We start from the raw sequence: 21325 nt of genomic DNA on the forward strand, positions 1-21325 counted from the left end.
CTTTTGAATATACTATCTAGGTTGGTCATAACTCTTCTTCCAAGGAGTAAGCGTCTTTTAATTTCATGGCTGCAGTCACCATCTGCAGTGATTTTGGAGCCCAGAAAAACAAAGTCTGACACTGTTTCCACTGTTTTCCCATCTATTTCCCATGAAGTGATGGGACCGGATGCCATGATCTTCGTTTTCTGAATGTTGAGCTTTAAGCCAACTTTTTCACTCTCCTCTTTCACTTTCATCAAGAGGCTTTTTAGCTCCTCTTCACTTTCTGCTATAACTAACTTTTATATCCACTTCACAAATTCAGTGGATGAAACCTGAAGAGGTAAGGTTTGATACTGACCTGAATAAATCAAAATAACCATTATCAAATACTTCAGAAGTTGAAAGGAAACACTAAGCCTTGTCTATGCTACTCTCCTCCAGCACTGAACTAACCAGCTGAATTTTTCTATGTACTCAGGATTACGCTGGTTGTCTGAGATAAAGATGCAAACAGACATGGTCTTTCTCTTATGGAGCTACTGTTCTACTGGGGAAAATAGGAAAAAAACAAACGCACGTGAGTAAATTTATGTGGTATAAGGGTGAAGTGTAATATCCAAGGTATAAGGAAAATTAAACAAGAGGAGCTGGTTTTCACTGGAACATCAAGAAAGCCTACCCTGAGAAAGCGACTTCAAGGATGTGATAAGTAAAAGAGTGTTGCAATGGACAGTTCTGAGGCAGAAGGAAGGTTGTCGAGTTCAAAGAACTGAAAGCAGGTCAGTGGCTGGAGCAGAAGGAGAAAAGAGGAGTGAATGAGCGATGAGAGACAACCACAGGAATTTGGGATTTTTAACTTAATGAGAAGCAACTAAATATTTCAAGCACAAAGTGCCCAAGAGTAGCCTTGTAAGATCTGACTCTATGATCAGAGGATGGATGAGAGGAGAACCAGAGTGAAAAGAGATTAACCAGGGGCTGATAAAATAAGATTACGCCTCATTGGAATCGGGGGCTATGGAGAGAAATGGATAGAGTCAAATTTGGAAGGGAAATCAACATTTGCTGAAGATTTCAGAACACTGTTACACAATAATGGTGCTACCTTTTTCTTCTTGATTTTCACGGGAATTTCTTAGATATTATATTATTATTGGCATAAGTCCACTATTCTTCATGAAATGTAAGACATTTACAGCTGTCAGCATGAGTGAGCTTGGTCCGTACTATTCTTCTGGGTTCCATCTTCATCAAGCATATTTCCCTCTCAAGTTCTCATGCTTTGTTTGGATCCTGGTGCATTAAAGTTTCTTCTTCCATAATCCACACCCCTCAGCTACTGCTGTGCCCCCTTCACAGACAGTTCTCAAGAGGGTTTTCTGCATGTTCTCTTCACTTTTCCACCTGTGAGTTATTCTTCGACAAACTGCACTTGAAGTCAGTCCTTATTTTTCCCCCGAAGTCACCAGTGCCCTATAGGGATGATTTCACATGCTCATCTAGGGAAGCAGTGAGTTAGACCTCTGCTGTTTCCTCTATGTTCTGCCCCTGTTTTCTCATCTGCAGAATGGGGATAATAACAGCAGAGAGCTGTTGGGAGGATTAAATGAGGCAATAAGTCTTATGAAGCTCATAGAAGAAAAATGCCCATGTACAGTAAATGTTCAATAAATATTAGCTATAGATACCGTACAGTCCCCTATGTATGAATGAGTTCCATTCTGAGGGCACGATCATAAGTCCAATACATTTGTAAGTCCAACAAAGTTATTCTAGGTACCCAACTAACACAATTGGCTATATAATACTGTACTGTAATTGATTTATAAGACTCTTCACACAAATAATATGCAAAAAACAAAAGACACAAAAAATAAGGCATCTTTAATCTTAGAGTACAATGCCTTGAAAAGTACGGTAGTACAGCCCAGAGACCGGCATACAGGGGCTGGCACTGAGTGGACAGGTAAGAAGAGACACCGACTGGAAGCTGGAGAGAATGTGATGAGGGTAGAGCTGAGGGGCCCTCAGCAATAGGAGACAGAGGGTAAGCTGCAATTTCACACACATCTGACACTGACGGGATGCATGTTCACATCTTTGAAAGTGTACAACTTGAAGGTTCGTATGTGGGGAACTTACTGTATTGTGGTCCGATATGACTGCTAAGCAACATTTTGAACATCTAAACACTTTTTTTCTATGTGGGAACATATTTTACTGATTTTCCCTGTACTTCCCCAGATGCATCTTCCCCATGCTTTTCTTCCTCCACTCAACTTCTGGATGTTTAAGCTTCTTGGTTCACAAGCATAGCATTTCTACTTCCAACTCCTTTCCTTATGCAATCCCATTTCTACAGCCTATCACCTCCCATTTTCAACTGGAGTACAGATTTTCTTTTTTCTGAATGCCAGGCTCAGATTTAATTAGATGCATTTACACACCTCAAACTCATGGTATAAACCATCACCCAGATTTGTTCATTTTCCAACATACAATGGCCAGAATGTGACAATAATCTCTTACCACCATCACCTTCTTTCTCATTCCCATATCACCAAAATCAGCTGGAGCTCTCTCCAAGTTATACCTGAAATCAGTCTACTTCTCTCCACCTCCAGAAAAATTACTAGCTCCAATTATCTCTTGCTTGGCTACTGCAGAATCTCCTAAGTATTCAGCCTACATGTACTCTTTGCATCCTGCCTTTTTCACCAGTCTATGGAAAGACATGAAGCATGAAGGGAATGAAAACAATTGGAATAAAGAAGCCAAAATATGTATTCTCTATGACACTGTCACATATAGCCCATTGCTTTCAGTGGAAAAATTAACAGAATTAATAAAATGATCAACTAGAATCAATAAGAGAATTGGGTAAAGTGACTAGAGAGTAAATAAAGATACAAAAATCAAGAGCTTTCCCCTAGGTCAGCGATACTCAGTCCCATGACTGTGTATTACTCTCTTCTCACCTCACACCCCTTCTTGAAAATTATGTGAACTCTCTGTAAGTTGGCTGCAGGGCTTTCCTGACTCAAGTGATGGAACCAGAGGGGCATCACCTAGGGTCTCCATACTCAGAATATGGGCATGAGGCCCAGTGATGGCAGTGCGTGATTGGCATGGGCTAATGCAGGAGTGCAAGCCGGGGAACAAGGCTGCCACTCTCCCATCTAATACTAAGTGTACCAACGAGCAAGCAGAGTCAGGCTGTAAGACGAGCAGGAGAACAGAGCAACTTCACACAAAAGGAGAGATTGTGCAGCCAGAGAAGAAAGTGGAGGAAGAAGTGTCCTGGGTCTTAATGGCTCTTTAGTTCCTGATGCCAACCAAATCCTCTGAGGCTCAGCACACTCTGCTCTATCCCAAAGCAATGGGTATAGTTAAAATAAAACCAATAAAATTACCAATAGTTATATTTTGGAACTAGGAAAACAAAATTAAATTCATAAAAAAGACAAAAATAAAAGCAAACACTTTTTCAACATTTTACTCTATGCCAGGCACTGATTAGGATCCTTTGATGATAACATAATTTAACTTTGACACCAATAAAATAAGTATTATTATCATTCTCTGTTCAAGGATGAGGAAATCAAAGAGTGGATAACCACCCAAATTTAAACATGTAGCAAGTAGCACTATAAATGGGTGAAAATATACCAAAAAAAAAAAAAAAAAAAAAAACCATTTTAAAAGAAGAGTAATGAAACTGTTTGCAGTGTGCATGTTAGTTCTACAGTCATGTCTGACTCTCTATGACCCCACAGACTGTAGCCCACCAGGCTCCTCTGTCCACGGGGATTCTCCAGGCAAGAATACTGGAGTGGGCTGCTATGCGCTATCTCCAGGGGATCTTCCTGACCGAGGGATCAAACCCACGTCTCCTGCATAGCAGGCAGATTCTGTATCGCTTGGGCTACACGGGAAGCTCCTTTGTTTGCAGTGTTAAAATGCATCATAAAAGTTAAAATAATGTGGCAGAAATATAGCAGCTAACAGATAGATACCCTTAACATGATCTCAGTATGTAAGAATTAGTATATGGAAAAGAAAGCATCATGAACAAATGTGTAAGGAAATTATTATCAGACAGGTTTTGAAGGAAAATTTGTTTCATTTTCATCTCAGTAAAGTCACCAAAATACATTTTAGGTGGAAGAAAGAGTTACAATGTGCAAAAGGAAAACTAGAAGGAAATGTGAGTGAGTATTTAATCGATTTCTTGAAAGCATGGGATATCAAAACATAGAAGGAATTAAAGAATTAGAAAAGAAACACCATCAAAAAATCTAGAATTTCTGTATATCAATTAACAGTAAATACTAAAGGCAAACCTTATGATGAAAACAATATTCATAATATATCTGATGTAGAATTGTTGTATGTATAAATGCTTAATCTGATGTCATTAAAGAAATAAAAATGTAAAGGGAAATACTGTTTATCAACTAAAAATTGAAAAATGTAATACTTAAAGCTAGTTTGTAAACGGATTGAATAAAACTCTGGTGAAAGTAATTTGAGTACGTGTACCAAGAATCTTAAAATTTTGCATATTCATCAACCCAATAATTCCCATTCCAGAAATCTAATTTAAAGAAAGAACAAGAGATATACTTAAAGATGCCTGTCAAAGTATGCTGATTCTGCATTACATGTACTAGCTGAAGCAATCTAAAAAAATACAAATAGGAAGGATATATTTCCAACAAGGCATTGGTCAAATAAAATATTATATATCCAAACAGTGAAATATAAAGCAGTTATTAAAAATAATGTTTTTAAAGGCTAATAGTCATGAAATAGAAAGCCCCGAATGGTTATTCTTCTCTTTTTCATATCTTGCTTTTTTGATATTTTACTTTTTCTATAACCGCTATTAAAATATACAGCAACATATTTGATATAATCTAGAGTTATTCACTGGCCCTGTAAAGAATGAAGAAAATGATATGTGATCAGTGGAGACTAATGTTAAGCCTCCAGCTTGGCTGTGGGATTATCATTACACTTCCCCACTGCCTGCTGCCACGGCTAATTGAAAATTGGCATGGTTGCTCTCATACCAATTGGCATTGGCCACAGATAAATTGCTATGTGTTTTGAAATCATAGTTTTATTCTGCTCCATCTGTTCTGCTCATTTTTCAAGTCAGCTGTCAAATTAAACAAGTAAGCCCTTCCTGAAAGTTGCAGAAATGTTACATGTTACCAAGGTAAATGAAACCATTGTCCAACATCCAACATGTTCATTAGATTCTACAAGAGGAACCAAGAAAAAATTCATAGGCAATGAGAAGACACGTTGACAGTTGCTTTAAAGTGCTGATAGGCAAGTACTATACTTATTAATAATAGTATTTAACATTCTTGCTCTAGTTTGAATACTAGGCATAATGGCCAAGAAAGCTTTAATGGTGAAATATTACATTTCAACTCTGATCTGCTTTTTCCAGTTGTTCTGGTTTCAGTATTTAGCTAAAATTGATAACCACACGAGACTATGTAAAAAAGTACTAAGTCATTTTTAGAGAGAATGAAAATTCTTAAAGAGATGGGAATACTAGACCACCTGACCTGCCTCCTGAGAAATCTGCATGCAGTCAGGAAGCAACAGTTAGAACTGGATATGGAACAATAGACTGGTTCCAAATTGGGAAAGGAGTACATCAAGGCTGTATATTGTCGCCCTGCTTATTTAACTTATATGCAGAGCACATCATGAGAAATGCTGGACTGAATGAAGCACAAGCTGGAATCAAGATTGCTGGAAGAAATATCAATAACCTCAGATATGCAGATGACACCACCCTTATGGCAGAAAGCGAAGAAGAACTAAAGAGCCTCTTGATGAATGTGAAAGAGGAGAGTGAAAAAGTTGGCTTAAAACTCAACATCCAGAAACCAGAAAATTAAGATCATGGCATCTGGTCCCATCATTGCAAATAGATGGCAAAACAATGGAAACAGTGACAGACTTTATTTTCTTGAGCTCCAAAATCACTGCAGATGGAGACTGCATTGAAAGATGCTTGCTCCTTGAAAGAAAAGTGATGACCAACCTAGACAGCATATTAAAAAGCAGAGACATTACTTTGCCAACAAAGGTCCATCTAGTCAAGGCTATGACTTTTCCAATAGTCATGTATGGATGTGAGAGTTGGACTATAAAGAAAATTGAGCGCTGAAGAATTGATGCTTTTGATCTGTGGTGTTGGAGAAGACTCTTGAGAGTCCCCTGGACTGCAAGGAGATCCAACCAGTCTATCCTAAAGGAATCATTCCTGAATATTCATTGGAAGGACTGATGCTGAAGCTGAAACGCCAATACTCTGGCCACCTGATGGGAACAACAGACTCATTGGAAAAGACCCTGATGCTGGGAAAGATTGAAGGTGGGAGGAAAATGGGACGACAGAGGATGAGATGGTTGGATGGCATCATCGACTCAATGGACATGAGTTTGAGCAAGCTCCAGGAGTTGGTGATGAACAGGGAAGCCTGGCGTGCCACAGTCCATGGTGTCGCCAAGAGTTAGACATAAGTGAGTGACTGAACTGAACTGATCTCAACTAAGTTATTCCTTGACTTAGTTATTTGATACATTGTAACTCTCTATTTCCATTCTAATTATGAGTACATTTTCTATAATATTTTCCTATTATACATAAAGCATCTGTACGATTTCAAATATGGAAATATCTTTTGACACAGTCTCCAAGTCCCACTGTCTAAACATAACTTAAGAATTATACTGCAAGTCAGGGGAGAATGAGAAGGTAAATGAAGTCAGTAAATATCTATTCATCCATTCTGCTCTGAGGTAGAGTTCAACTGTTATCCTCAGACAATGAATCTTTATTTCATTTGTGTTCAATTCACTACAAAAATGACCCCATTTTTCATCACTCTAAGTATCCATACCCTTTGCAATGAGATTTTTCAGCTGTAAAGGGGTGGCATCTGTTTTTCCACCCGTTGAATCAGGGATGGATTTGGGACTTGCTTTGGCCAACACAATGTGGCAAAGGTGATGGCATGCTGTCTCTGAGCCAGTCACCTCAAGAGGCCTTAAATGCTTCTGCTTGCTCTCTTTGGTGCACCTTTACCTTGAGAACAAGACCAGGATAATTGCTGGAGGATGAGAGACCATCTGGAGTTGCATGTTGTCCATCAAAGCCCAGCCTACACCAGCCACCCTCAGCCAACCTGCCAGCCAAGCAGAGCTCACGAGCAAACCTCAACAAGACCAGCTGGGAACAAACTCACTGAGCTAAGCCCAGTCTAAACTGCTAAACCAAAGGAGCATGATCTAAACAAATGAATGTCATGTTAAGCTACTAAAGTTTCCAGCAATTTATTACACACATATATTAGGTAGCTAATATATCCTCTTGTCTTTTTCTTACTTATTTAGAATAGGAAATAATACTAGGCAAATAAAAAATTAGACCATAATTATATAAAATCTATTTCTCTCAAATATCAGTATTATTATTTTTCCACATTTTGGCTGTTGGGGATATAAATATTTCCTGAACACCTTTTACTTACTTATTTTACTCCCACAAAAATAATAGCAAATGAAACAACTGACAAACAACTAATCTCAAAAATATACAAGCAACTTATGCAACTCATTCCAGAAAAATAAACGACCCTATCAAAAAATGGGTCAAAGAACTAAATAGACATTTCTCCAAAGAAGACATACGGATGGCTAACAAACACATGAAAAGATGCTCAACATCACTCATTATCAGAGAAATGCAAATCAAAACCACAATGAGGTACCACATCACACCAGTCAGAATGGCTGCGATCCAAAAATCTGCAAGCAATAAATGCTGGAGAGGGTGTGGAGAAAAGGGAACCCTCCTACACTGTTGGTGGGAATGCAAACTAGTACAGCCACTATGGAAAACAGTGTGGAGATTCCTTAAAAAAATTGCAAATAGAACTGCCATATGACCCAGCAATCCCACTGCTGGGCATACACACTGAGGAAACCAGAATTGAAAGAGACACATATACCCCAATGTTCATCGAAGCACTGTTTATAATAGCCAGGACATGGAAACAACCTAGATGTCCATGAGCAGATGAATGGATAAGAAAGCTTTGGTACATATACACAATGGAATACTACTCAGCCATTAAAAAGAATACATTTGAATCAGTTCTAATGAGATGGATGAAACTGGAGCCGATTATACAGAGTGAAGTAAGCCAGAAAGAAAAACACCAATACAGTATACTAACACATATATATGGAATTTAGAAAGATGGCAATGACGACCCTGTATGCAAGACAGCAAAAAAGACACAGATGTGTATAGCAGACTTTTGGACTCAGAGGGAGAGGGAGAGGGTGGGATGATTTGGGAGAATGGCATTGAAACATGTATACTATCATGTAAGAATCAAATCACCAGTCTATGTCCGATGCAGGATACAGCATGCTTGGGGCTGGTGCACGGGGATGACCCAGAGGGATGTTGTGGGGAGGGAGGTGGGAGGGGGGTTCATGTTTGGGAATGCATGTACACCCGTGGTGGATTCATGTCAATGTATGGCAAAACCAATACAGTATTGTAAAGTAAAATAAAGTAAAAATAAAAATCGTGTAAGATAGGAACTATATTTTCTAGAAAAGGAGACTAAGGGAAAGACAGCAAGGAACATGTCCATATTCACACAGCTGGCAGGGCAGAGCTGGGCTAGAACATGGGACACAGGAATGTGAATCCATTTATCCCACCATAGCTCACTTTCAGTTCCACAATGAACTAGGTTCTCTCTGGAGCAGTTCTACAGAAACTAGGAATGCTTGTTCCCTGTCAAATGACCTAGATGCTATCCTGGAAGGTTCTGGAGACTAATTTATGCATATTGTATAGGCTTACTCATTAAGGCTTTTTTTCATACTCCAACAATTTTTAAATGGGAAAAATATTACAGCTATGCCTTCATATTCTCAAGTTCTATGTGCAATCATGGTAACAAAAACTGGATGGAAAATTGACTAATGTAAAGTGAAAATATCTTCTAGTACAAAAGATCTTGATTTAGTTGAAGACATACTTGTTGTTTCTAGTAGTAAATGATTCCTATTGATTGACTTACTGACTATAACCAGATGATATTCAATGCCAGAAGTCAATATTTTAGTTATTTATAAGCAGTCATGAATGGATGTAAGAGTTGGACTATAAAGAAAGCTGAGCACTGAAGAATTGATGCTTTTGAACTGTGGTGTTGGAGAAGACTCTTGAGAGTCCCTTGGACTGCAAGGAGATCCAACCAGCCTATCCTAAAGGAAATCAGTGCTGAATATTCATTGGAAGGACTGATGCTGAAGCTGAAACTCCAATACTTTGTCCACCTGATGCGAAGAACTGACTCATTGGAAAAGACCCTGATGCTGGGAAAGACTGAAGGCAGGAGGAGAAGGGGATGACAGAGGATGAGATGGTTGGATGGCATCACTGACTCAATGGTCATGAGTTAGAGTAAACTCTGGGAGTTGGTGATGGACAGGGAGGCCTGGCATGCTACAGTCCATGGGGTTGCAGAGAGTTTTACATGACTGAGAGACTGAACTGAACTGAACTGAACTGAACTGAACTGCCTGAGGCAGGCAAAATCAATTATTTGTGGTACTAATATAAAAATGTTCAAGCTGGTTTTAGAAAAGGAAGAGGAACCAGAGATCAAATTGCCAACATCCGCTGGATCATCGAAAAAGAAACTTCCAGAAAAACATGTATTTCTGCTTTATTGACTACGCTAAAGCCTTTGACTGTTTGGATCACATAAACTGTGGAAAATTCTTCAAGAGATGGAAATACCAGACCACCTGACCTGCCTCTTGAGAAATCTGTATGCAGGTCAGGAAGCAATAGTTAGAAGACATGGAACAACAGACTGGTCCAAAGAGGAAAAGGAGTACCTCAAGGCTGTATATTGTCACCCTGCTTATTTAACTTATATGCAGAGTACATCATGAGAAACACTGGGCTGGAAGAAGCAAAAGCTGGAATCAAGATTGCCAGGAGAATTATCAATAACCTCAAATATGCAGATGACACCACCACCCTTATGGCAGAAAGTGAACAGGAGCTAAAAAGCCTCTTGATGAAAGTGAAAGAGGAGAGTTAAAAAGTTGGCTTAAAGCTCAACATTCAGAAAACTAAGATCATGGCATTTGGTCCCATCACTTCATGGGAAATAGATGGGAAAACAGTGTCAGACTTTATTTTGGGGGGCTCCAAAATCACTGCAGATAGTGATTTCAGCCATGAAATTAAAAGACACCTACTCTTTGGAAGGAAAGTTATGACCAACCTAGATAGCATATTCAAAAGCAGAGACATTACTTTGCCTACAAAGGTCCATCTAGCCAAGGCTATGATTTTTCCAGTGGTCATGTATGGATATGAGAGTTGGACTGTGAAGAAAGCTGAGTGCTGAAGAATTGATGCGTTTGAACTGTGGTGTTGGAGAAGACTCTTGAGGGTCCCTTGGACTGCAAGGAGATCCAACCAGTGCATCCTAAAGATCAATCCTGGGTGTTCTTTGGAAAGACTGATGCTGAGGTTGAAACTCCAAAACTTTGGCCACCTCATGCGAAGAGTTGACTCATTTGAAAAGACCCTGATTCTGGGAGGGATTGGGGGCAGGAAGAGAAGGGGACGACAGAGGATGAGATGGCTGGATGGCATCACCGACTCAATGCACATGAGTTTGAGTGGACTCCTTGAGTTGGTGATGGACAGGGAGGCCTGGTGTGCTGCAATTCATGGGGTTGCAAAGAGTTGGACACGACTGAGCGAATGGACTGAACTGAACTGAATATAAAAATAGTTAATTTCTAACTTTTGTTATCAGTCAAATATAAAATTTAAATCAACCTATGAGAAATAAATCCATAAAATACTACTAAAGAAATGCCCATCATTCTCATTGTTTGTGTTCAATCACTCAGTCGTGTCTGACACTTTGCAACGCCATGCACTGCAGCATGTAAGACTTCCTGACCTTCACTATCTCCCAAAGTTTGCTCAAACTCATGTCCCTTGAATCAATGATGCCATCCAACCATCTCATCCTCTGTCTCCCCCTTCTCCTCCTTCCCTCAATCATTCTCATTCAGTTCAGTTCAGTCACTCAGTCGTGTTCAACTCTGCGAGCACATGGACTGCAGCATGCCAGGCCTCCCTGTCCAACACCAACTCCCAGAGCTTGCTCAAACTCATGTCCATTGCATCTGTGATGCCATCCAACCATCTCATCCTCTGTTGTCCCCGTCTCCTGCCTTCAATCTTTCCCAGCATCAGGGTCTTTTCCAATGAGTCAGTTCTTCGCATCAGGTGGACAAAGTATTGGAGTTTCAGCTTCAGCATTAGTCCTTCCAATGAATATTCAGGATTGATTTCCTTTAGGACTGACTGTTTGGATCTTTCTCATCAGCCTAGCATTTATGTATCGAGACAATATATGATGTGTCATGGATATATTTTTGATATTAAAAATGTTGCTCTTCAATATTCACTCGAGTGGAAACCAAGAGTTCATGAGTTATGAAATAGATAGGAAGGATATTTTCTCATAAGCATTTTCCATTTCTCCTATCACATCTTTAGAAGCACCCATCAAAGGCAAAAGGCTGAACATCATACATAAAATCAACACTATGTTTAAATGCATATTTTATTCTAGGCTGGCCTATGAAAATTTGAGCTATGTCATCTGAAAATTAAGAAATACAAATGATTGGATGCAGAAAATTCTGGATTAATAAAGCATACTTAACTGTACATTACAATAGGTATTTTAATAATTTTATTTATTTGACTATCACATTTTCTACAAAAGAATATTACAGATTATATTACTTATATGATGGTAATATAATACAACAATATGTGTTAAATAAATTCACTAAAAAAAGGCAACAGTGAGACTTTTTCCAGTGAATTTCTGTCAGATAAAATATTTGCAACAGCTATAAAACCAGAGTAATAAATATTTAAATGTGATTCCCTAGTTTAAACAAATTTATTTTAAGGTACTTTAGGACCTAGACAGCATTCTTGTAAGAAGAAAATAAAAATCACAAGTAAGTCACTGGAAATTTACAGCAACCTGTTTTCCAAAGTTTTAAGGGATGAATTAAAGCAGGAATCTTATGCTTTTGTTAGTTTTGCAGTTATTGCTATTAGTTTAACTCAGAGTAAAAGAAAATATCATTGATCAAGACGCTGCCTGTAATTTTTAAAATGAGTTAGAACCTGCTGAATCACGAACACTCTGGGCTTCAGAATATGTCAACTCTTGCACACTGTCACATCTCCTGGAGCTGTGGACAAAAGTAATTTGGTGGTTCTTTTCCTTTTCACTAAACTTACAAGATCTTGAAGAGATCAAATAAGTTTAATATCAGATGGAAAAGTTTCACACTTGCTGCAGCATCTGAGATCCTTGTAAGAATCTGCTGCTAGGTGTGCCCATGTTGGGTTTCCCAAGTGGTGCTAGTGGTAAAGAACCCACCTGCCAATGCAGGAGACGGAAGAGATGGGGGTTTGATTCCTGGGTGGAGAAGATTTTCTGGAGGAGAGCATGGCTAACCACTTCAGTAATCTTGCCTAGAGAATCCCATGAACCAAGGAGCCCAGAAGACTATAGTCCATAGGGTTGCAAAGAGCTGGACATGACTGAAGTGATTTAGCATGCACACATGCACCCATGTTATCTTAAATGTCACTGTTGAATAAACCAAAATGGGCAATATTTTAGCTACAAAATGTCAGGAACACTGTGACATGAGTGACAGTTGCTACTGCAGGCTTTTCATGATTAAATTATATTTAACAATAAAGTACAACAGAATCAAGTTTAATGCTGAAGAAATTAGTTTTTAAACTTCAGTTAAGGTTTGATTGACAATATAAAAATGATAACTTTAAAAGCAAACTAAATGACACGATCTGAAACAACTGTTTACAAATATTGAATTCTGTTTTAAAGAGGATGCTTACATTTGCTTTTCTATTTACTCTTTCTTTCATCAGTGCAGCCAAGTAATATTCCTATTTTCACAAAGATCAAAAGTAAAGACTGGGATCAAGGTTTAGGAATGAATATCACCTCACTGAACCTCTGCCAAGTGGTCTTTTTCTAAGGTGATATTCATAGTCTAATTCTTGCCTTTATTTCTGGTCGTATAACAAGAAATGATTTGGCTACATCAAAAGAGTTGGCGGACTCTTCACTACCACATACCAGTTAGAAAGCTCATCATTAAAAAAAATCTACAAACAATAAAGGCTAGGGAGGGTGTGGAGAAAAGTGAACCCTCCTGCACTGTTGGTGGAAATATAAATTGGTGCAGCCACTAGGGACAACAGAAAAGAGGTTCCTCGAAAAATTAAAACTAGAAACACCATGGTGGTAGTTTAGTCGCTCAGTCACGTCCAACTCTTTGCAACCCCGTGGACTGTAGCCCTCCAGGCTCCTCTGTCCATGGGATTCTCCAGGCAAGAATACTGGAGTGGGTTGCCATTTCCTTCTCCAGGGGATCTTCCCAACCCAGGAATCGAACCCAGGTCTCCTGCATTGCAGGCAGATTCTTTACTGACTGAGCTATGAGGGAAGTCCAAAGCAATCTTGCTCCTGGACAGGTATCCAGAGAAGACTATTAATATAATTCAAAAAAGATATATGCACCCCTATGTTCACCACAGCACTATTTACAAAAGCCAAGAAGCCTGGAAGTAACTTAAATTTCCATCAACAGAGGAATGGATAAGGAAGATGTGGCGCATATATACAATGGAATATTACTCAGCCATAAAAAAGAATGAAGTGATGACAGTTGCAGCAGCATGGATGGACCCAGAGATTATTATACGAAGTGAAGCAAGTCTAAGAGAAAGCTAAATAAAAGTAAGAGAAAGACACGTGCAATCTTAAATATGACAGAAGGGAACCTATCTACAAAACAGAAACAGAGCCACAGACAGAGAACAGACTTGTTGCTACCAAGGGGAGGGGCTGGGGGAGGGATGGGTTAACAACTGGGATTAGTAGATGCAAGCTTTTACACATAGGATAAATAAACAGTAAGACCCTACCATATAGCACAGAGAAGTACAGTGTCTTGTGGAATTTTCCATAATGGCAAAGCATATGAAACAGAATATATATATCTGAGCCACTCTGCTGTACAGCAGAAATTAACACAACATTGTGAATCAACTATACTTTAATAATATGAATTTAAAAAATAAGAGTGCACTCTTCTCTTTGTTTATTGCTAGCAGTAGCCACATAACATCTATGGTAATACTGAAGGAACCTAAGGAAAATCTCTCAAAGAAGGGATGGTTATGACCTCTCTGACAGAAACAGAGAAATTCCAATGTAGACCTCAGCTGGGGGTCAATTCCTCAGCCAGAACAGAGACCTCTCCCTTCCTGTCTCCTGGGCCATGCTGTCAGAGATCCAGGGATCCCTGGATGATATTCTAACCAGGAACAGGGCGGTGAGTCAAGGTGGTTCCTAAGATAAACCAAAGCATGGTGACTCTGAAGAGGGCTGTCTTCTGGGAGAGTCCTACCAGTACCATAAACTAACCTCTGAGGGGAAGAATGATTCTCTCAAGCAATTTTCGCTTCGGGACTGACTTGTCTGGTCCATGTCCAGATAATGAATTATTTATGTTTCTGTCATGTTATAAACTGCAATAGACTCAGGAATATGCTTTCAAATGAGGTCCTTTATACATGTTCAAGTTTCATTGTGTGTGTGGTGTCTGAACTGAGTGCAGCATCTTCAATACATTGAGGAACTATGTGACAGGTTTGGACTAAGCCACCCTGAAAGCTCCTTTTCTAGCCATAAAGAAAAGCAGCAGATTTCTCTACTTGGTTTATTATATTAGGTACAGAAACGTCACCTGAAAACCATCAGGTGGCATTTTCTTTTAGTTGGTAAACTTTTCTTCTTTTGGTCAGTAGCCATGTGGCTGTGGTAGATATGATATCTCTAACAATAACTCCCTGAATTATTTCACTTTGCAACTAATTTTAAACACATTAACTAAGGAAGAAAGGTGAGTCTTATTTTCCCTGCATACTCAGTTTTCCACAAAGAACTGAAACTCAAATGAGATTGACTTTGTTCAGAAAACAAATTGTGACAGAAGCAGTCCAAAACTTTCATTCTGGCTTCACACCGAAATGAGTGCCACACATAATTTTCCTGTTGAACTAATACAGAAACAAAAAGTTACTAATCTAGAAATGAAGGCTTGATGTCAGTCATTTATCTTATGGAAAATTATGTGTGGTCATGTATCATAATTAAATAGCATTAACACTGAAAAAACTAAAACATCCCACAAATGGTAAATAATAATCAAAGCAAAACACATTTTCTAACATAAGGATTGTTATGTAAATCTTACATTTGACCATTAACCACTTGAGTTGTGCTTATCATTCAAGATATTGTCTTTTCTCTTTGGTGCTTTCTTTCTGATATCTCAACCATTTTCTCCGTAAATATTTTCACTCTTGGTAAAATGGACTATTTGAAGGCAACAGTTAACAGATATAAGGAATTAGAAGGGAAATCTTTGAAGCCAAATGTATCTAATGTTTTTCTGTAACTCATAACCTGTGAGAAACTATTTATTACTGAGCAACACCAACTCTATATGTAAAATATCAAAATAGCCACCAAGATTTTAGTGAGATGGTGACTTTAAATTACAGAGAATATATCTGTTTTTCTTGCTCATTCTCATTTATTCCTACAGGTAAAGTCCCATTAATAAAATAGGAATGTATGTAAATAAAGCATTCATTTAATGCCATGGTCTTGCAATGACAGTTATTCTAAAGCAAAAATGTTCAAGAGACTCCTAAGAAAGAAGATTCTTTTAAAAAACAATCATCACTCAGTGGACTCCTCCTCAGTTATAGGTTTATTGTATGGCTGTCCTGGCTCCCTCTCACTGTTCTGTGAGGAAACGTAATTACCAAATAGCTTATAACATGCATAATTTATCTTATAATTGTAATAGATGCTCATTCTCTCTATAAATACATAATGAAGAAGCAAGTTACTGACCACTGCCCAGAAAACTCAACACAGGCCATCCAGTCTAATTTGAGATGATCTTTTCCCCCCTTCCAGCCTCCATTCTGGCTGTCCAATTACATGGCATTTTATGAAACACAGGAATGGTGCTGTTTTTGTTCTATTTGAAAATAAAGCTAGACATATGAAATGCAGAAGAATGCAAATGATTGTGTGAAGGGAAATTCTGGATGACTAAGACACTTCTATGCTATATAGTGGCTCAGTGGTAAAGAAGCCACCTGCCAAAGCAAGAGATGCAGTTTCAATCCCTGCATCAGGAAGATCCTCTGGAGTAGGAAATGACAACCCACTCCAGAGTTCTTGCCTGGAAAATTCCCCTCTTACTCTGTTGGTGGGAATGCAAACTAGTACAGCCACTATGGAGAACAGTGTGGAGATTCCTTAAAAAAACTGGAAATAGAACTGCCATATGACCCAGCAATTCCACTGCTGGGCATACACACCGAGGAAACCAGAATTGAAAGAGACACATGTACCCCACTGTTCACTGCAGCACTGTTTATAATAGCCAGGACGTGGAAGCAACCTAGATGTCCATCGCCAGACAAATGGATATGAAAGCTGTGGTACATATACACAATGGAGTATTACTCAGCTGTTAAAAAGAATCAATTTGAATTAGTTCTAATGAGGTGGGTGAAACTGGAGCCTATTATACAGAGTGAAGTAAGCTAGAAAGAAAAACTCCAATACAGTATACTAACACATATATGTAGAATTTAGAAAGATGTTAATGATAACCCTGTATGAGAGACAGCAAAAGAGACACAGATGTATAGAACAGTCTTTTGGACTCTGTGGGAGAGGGCGAGGGTGGGATGATTTGGGAGAATGGCATTGAAACATGTACATTATCATATATGAAACAGATCGCCAGTCCAGGTTCGATGCATGATACACGGTGCTCAGGGCTGGTGCACTGGGATGACCCAGAGGGATGGGATGGGGAGGGAGGTGGGAGGGGGGTTCAGGATGGGGAACACATGTACACCTGTGGTAGATTCATGTCAATGTATGGCAAAACCAATACAATACTGTAAAATAATTAGCTTCAAATTAAAATAAATAAATTTATATTAAAAAAAAGAAAATTCCATGGGCAGAGGAGCCTGGTGGGCTACAGTCCATAGAGTCACGAAAAAGTCAGACACGGCTTGGCAACTAAACAACTAAAAGACACTTCTATCTTCCACACTTTCAGTTCAAATTGCTTTGAACTGAAATTCAAATGATTTCAGCTTGAATTGATTCAGAAAGATTGCTTGAACAGAGGGGTTTACAACTTGCCTCGGCTCCAATCTGCAGCCCTTTCCACATGAGTTCTCTTTACCTCTGAGTCTGGTAACCAGCAGTTTGAGGAGATTTCAGGAGTTCCCTATGTCTGATCTGTGATATCACACAGTCTTGGTTTTCCAAAACATTGCCTCTGCCTTTTAAATATTCCCTTTATTCAACTCTTTCACATTGTTCTGTTTTGAATGTGCCACCCATTTTCTGTTGGATCCTGTCTATTACAATTTATTTAGTTCTACCTATTTATTTCCTCAGAGAAAAGTCCACTGATGGCATATAAATTAAGCATTTATTTAGAGTTGGACACGTCATCATCCATCAGTGCTGTTATGACACAAAAACACAGTAAATATTTGAATCACTTCTGTATCAGTGGAATGATTTCACTAGAAATGTGTAAAAATAACTGCCCCCTAAACAAGTTTAGAAAGATGTCTGACAGTCACTGATTTGGTAAGTCTACTCTAAGTGAGACAAATATTTTACAGAATTTCTATAAAATCACTGAACTGATTTTATGGAAAGCACAAAATCAAATTAGATATTCTAGTTCAGAACGTTTTCAAGAACACAGCTTGTTCTCACAGTTAAGTATGAAAAGTGATCTTTACCTTCTCGCCAGTTTCTCCTTTGCTGCCTTCAAAACCTTGTTCTCCCTGTAGAAGAGGAATATCATGTGTATAATAATAGGTACACTTCTTTTAACACATGTAATTATTACAATAAAATAATAGTCTAAATTTGAAAAATCAATAACTGTATATATTAAAATGTTTCTAAAATATAAGCTGAAAACCAATATTAAAGTTACATAAAATTTTAATTACTGACTGAAGGAATAATTTTCCAGGGTACAAGCTCTAGTTTCACTACTTCCAAGGCAATTTGAGGGCTTCCTGGTGGCTCAGAGGTTAAAGCGTCTGCCTGCAATGTGGGAGACCTGAGTTCGATCCCTGGGTCGGGAAGATCCCCTGGAGAAGGAAATGGCAACCCACTCCAGTATTCTCGCCTGGAGAATCCCGTGGACGGAGGAGCCTGGCGGGCTACAGTCCCCGGGGTCGCAAAGAGTCGGACACGACTGAGTGACTTCACTTCACAATGCAATATGATACCCATAAGCCTGAATTTCTCTATCCATAAGACCTTTCTCATAGGTTTTTTGACAATTGAATGCATCAAATAGTGTGCCTGGCAAAGACTGTCAGTCACCATTGCTATTATATTCTCACTGTTTATGCCACTAGGCCCAGTAGGAACGTCCTTCTCAAGCTGACTTCCATGAAGGCCATTCCAGGAGAGGTGTGTGATGAATGAGCCGAGAGTTCTGGCTCCAGCTCTGAAGCCAGTGCCAGGCTCTTTCCTGCCCAGATGGCCTGCCTCTCCAGCACAGAACAGGGGGGGCTCTCACTCACCATATTGACTCTGAGAGGTAGAAACCCCCAGTTCTTCAACTAAACCTCTCTGATCTGACAAGCTTATTTTCCCACTTAACTCTGTACAAATATTTAGATATATTTAGAGCACTGATGTTTCATTCATACAATCAATAACTATTCATTGAATGCCAAATGTGTGTCAGGCACTCATGACAGTATAGCCAGCAACGAAATGTTGGGGAGGGTCATACACACCCTTCCTCCTACAAGAAGTGCTCAGTAAACATTTCCTGAGTGCACCAAGACAAGGGGATGAAGGGTTTTTTATCTCCAGTTTTTTTCTGCAATCCTTCAAACAAAGTGACACAACATAATTTACATTCATACATTAGAATAGAAATGCAGTATTTTATTTATTTATTTATTTTAAATTTTTATTTTTACTTTATTTTACTTTACAATACTGTATTGGTTTTGCCATACATTGACATGAATCTGCCACGGATGTACATGAGTTCCCGAACATGAACCCCCTCCCACCTCCCACTCCATATCATCTCTCTGGATCATCCCAGTGCACCAGCTCCAAGCATCCTGTATCCTGCATCAAACATAGACTGGCGATTCATTTCTTACATGATAGTATACATGTTTCAATGACATTCTCCCAAATCATCCCACCCTCTCTCTCTCCCTCAGAGTCCAAAAGTCCACTCTACACATCTGTGTCTCTTTTGCTGTCTCGCATACAGGGTCATCATTATGAAATGCAGCTTTTTAATATGTGTATATATAGTCAATGTATATTATATATATAATCATATGTATGTGTGTATATGGACACATATATACATGATTAAACAATTACTTCTGCTTCATCTGGTGTCCCATATGGTAAAGAATCTGCCTGCAATGTAGGAGACCCAGGTTCGATCCCTGGGTAGGGAAGGTCCCCTGGAGAAGGAATGGCTACCTACTCCAGTATTCCTGCCTGGAGAATTCCATGGACAAAGGAGCCTGGTGGGCTACAGTCCATGGGATCGCAAAGTGTCAGACACGACTTAGCCATTAACACTTTGACTTTCTGCTTCATCTATTCTCAAAAAAGGTACCAGGAAAGAAAGCAAGTTAGATTTGAGTACATTTGCCACTGAACGTGTGGTCTTTTTTCTGCCATTTTTCCTAAAATATAGACTTTAACTTGATCTGTTGATTCAAGCTGACACGAAGCTGCTAAATGGCCCAGTACCCCAGCTACAATGCCAGCATGACGCAGCCACCACAAACAACTGCTGGAAAGTCCAAAACTGTTTCCCAGCAGATAAATCTACACGTCCCTTGGCTGGCAACTCGACTCACAGATGCGGCGCATGCTGTATTACTAGGTTTTGTCTAGAACTGCTGGGAAGAAATGCAGAGGCTTGCTATTTCTTCTCTGCCAAACCAATCTTGGTATTTTCATCAAGCAAGTAAAGGAAGATTTCTTCAAAAGCTATAACTATAGATAACTGCCTATCTTTTATGGTAATTTTTTAGCTACAGAGCAAAACCTAGATGGTATAGTAACTTCTGACTTCTGGTTGCTAAAGTCTGTGAAACATCTCCAGAGCATAGAAATGACATGACTGGTGGGCATTTAATATTGCATCAATAATGCTCTCCCCTGTGGTGGGTTATCTGGGTGGTATCATGACAGCTGGCCCCACCCAAAGTGGCCCCTCATCTCTTCAGAAGAAACTGGAATAAGCCAGTCTCCATGTTTCCAATAATGCTGGTCACATCCAATCATATTTCTCCCCAGGAGAAGAAACCAGCCTTTGGACAGTAAAGGATGAAATGAAGTTCACCTTGGTGAAAAGAAAGATTCTAGGCCCAAAGAATCTGGCCAGTGCAAGTGTCCTTATTATTTACCAATTTATCATTCTGAAACATTTTTTGAGGAGATCAGTTGCAACATCTTTGCAATATTTAATATTTTATGCCATTGTAACTATTACATTTAGCTCAATCTGGGAAATAACAAAAAAGGAAAAAAAGTAACCACAAATAGTCAAAAGCACCCGTGCTGGATTCATGTCAATGTATGGCAAAACCTATACAGTATTTTAAGTAAAATAAAGTGAAAAAAAAAAAAATTAAAAAAAAAAAATAGTCAAAAGCAGTCAATCCTGTTCTAGACTTCATTTAGCTTCCCTGGGGGCTCAGCAGTTAAGAATCCACCTCTCAATGCAGGAGACCTGGGTTTGACCCCTGGGTCAGGAAGATCCCCTGGAGAAGGAAATGGCAACACACTCCAGTATTCTTGCCTGGGAAATCCCATGAACAAAGGAGCTTGGCAAGCTACAGTCCATGGGGTCACCAAAGAGTCAGACATGACTGAGTGACTAAATACCACCAAAATTTAGACTCTTGGTGAAAACATTCCCAGAGCAGCTGTCACACTCCCAGGCCTCAGAAAGCACCACTACCCATTCTCCAGAGAAGCATGTGCCC

The 21325-nt window shown here is 39.1% G+C and overlaps 1 protein-coding gene across 1 annotated transcript in view; it reads right to left on the reverse strand.

Annotated features, from left to right (window-relative positions):
* COL19A1 (collagen type XIX alpha 1 chain) overlaps positions 1-21325 on the reverse strand; it is a 431222-nt gene that overhangs the window by 314757 nt on the left and 95140 nt on the right. Inside the window, exon 11 of the mRNA XM_068984053.1 lies at positions 18068-18112. Coding sequence (XP_068840154.1) covers positions 18068-18112 — 45 coding nt within the window. The remainder of the gene's footprint in view (positions 1-18067; positions 18113-21325) is intronic.

This window comes from Capricornis sumatraensis, chromosome 11 (genome assembly GCF_032405125.1).
Source record: "Capricornis sumatraensis isolate serow.1 chromosome 11, serow.2, whole genome shotgun sequence".
Classification (NCBI taxonomy): Eukaryota; Metazoa; Chordata; class Mammalia; order Artiodactyla; family Bovidae; genus Capricornis; species Capricornis sumatraensis.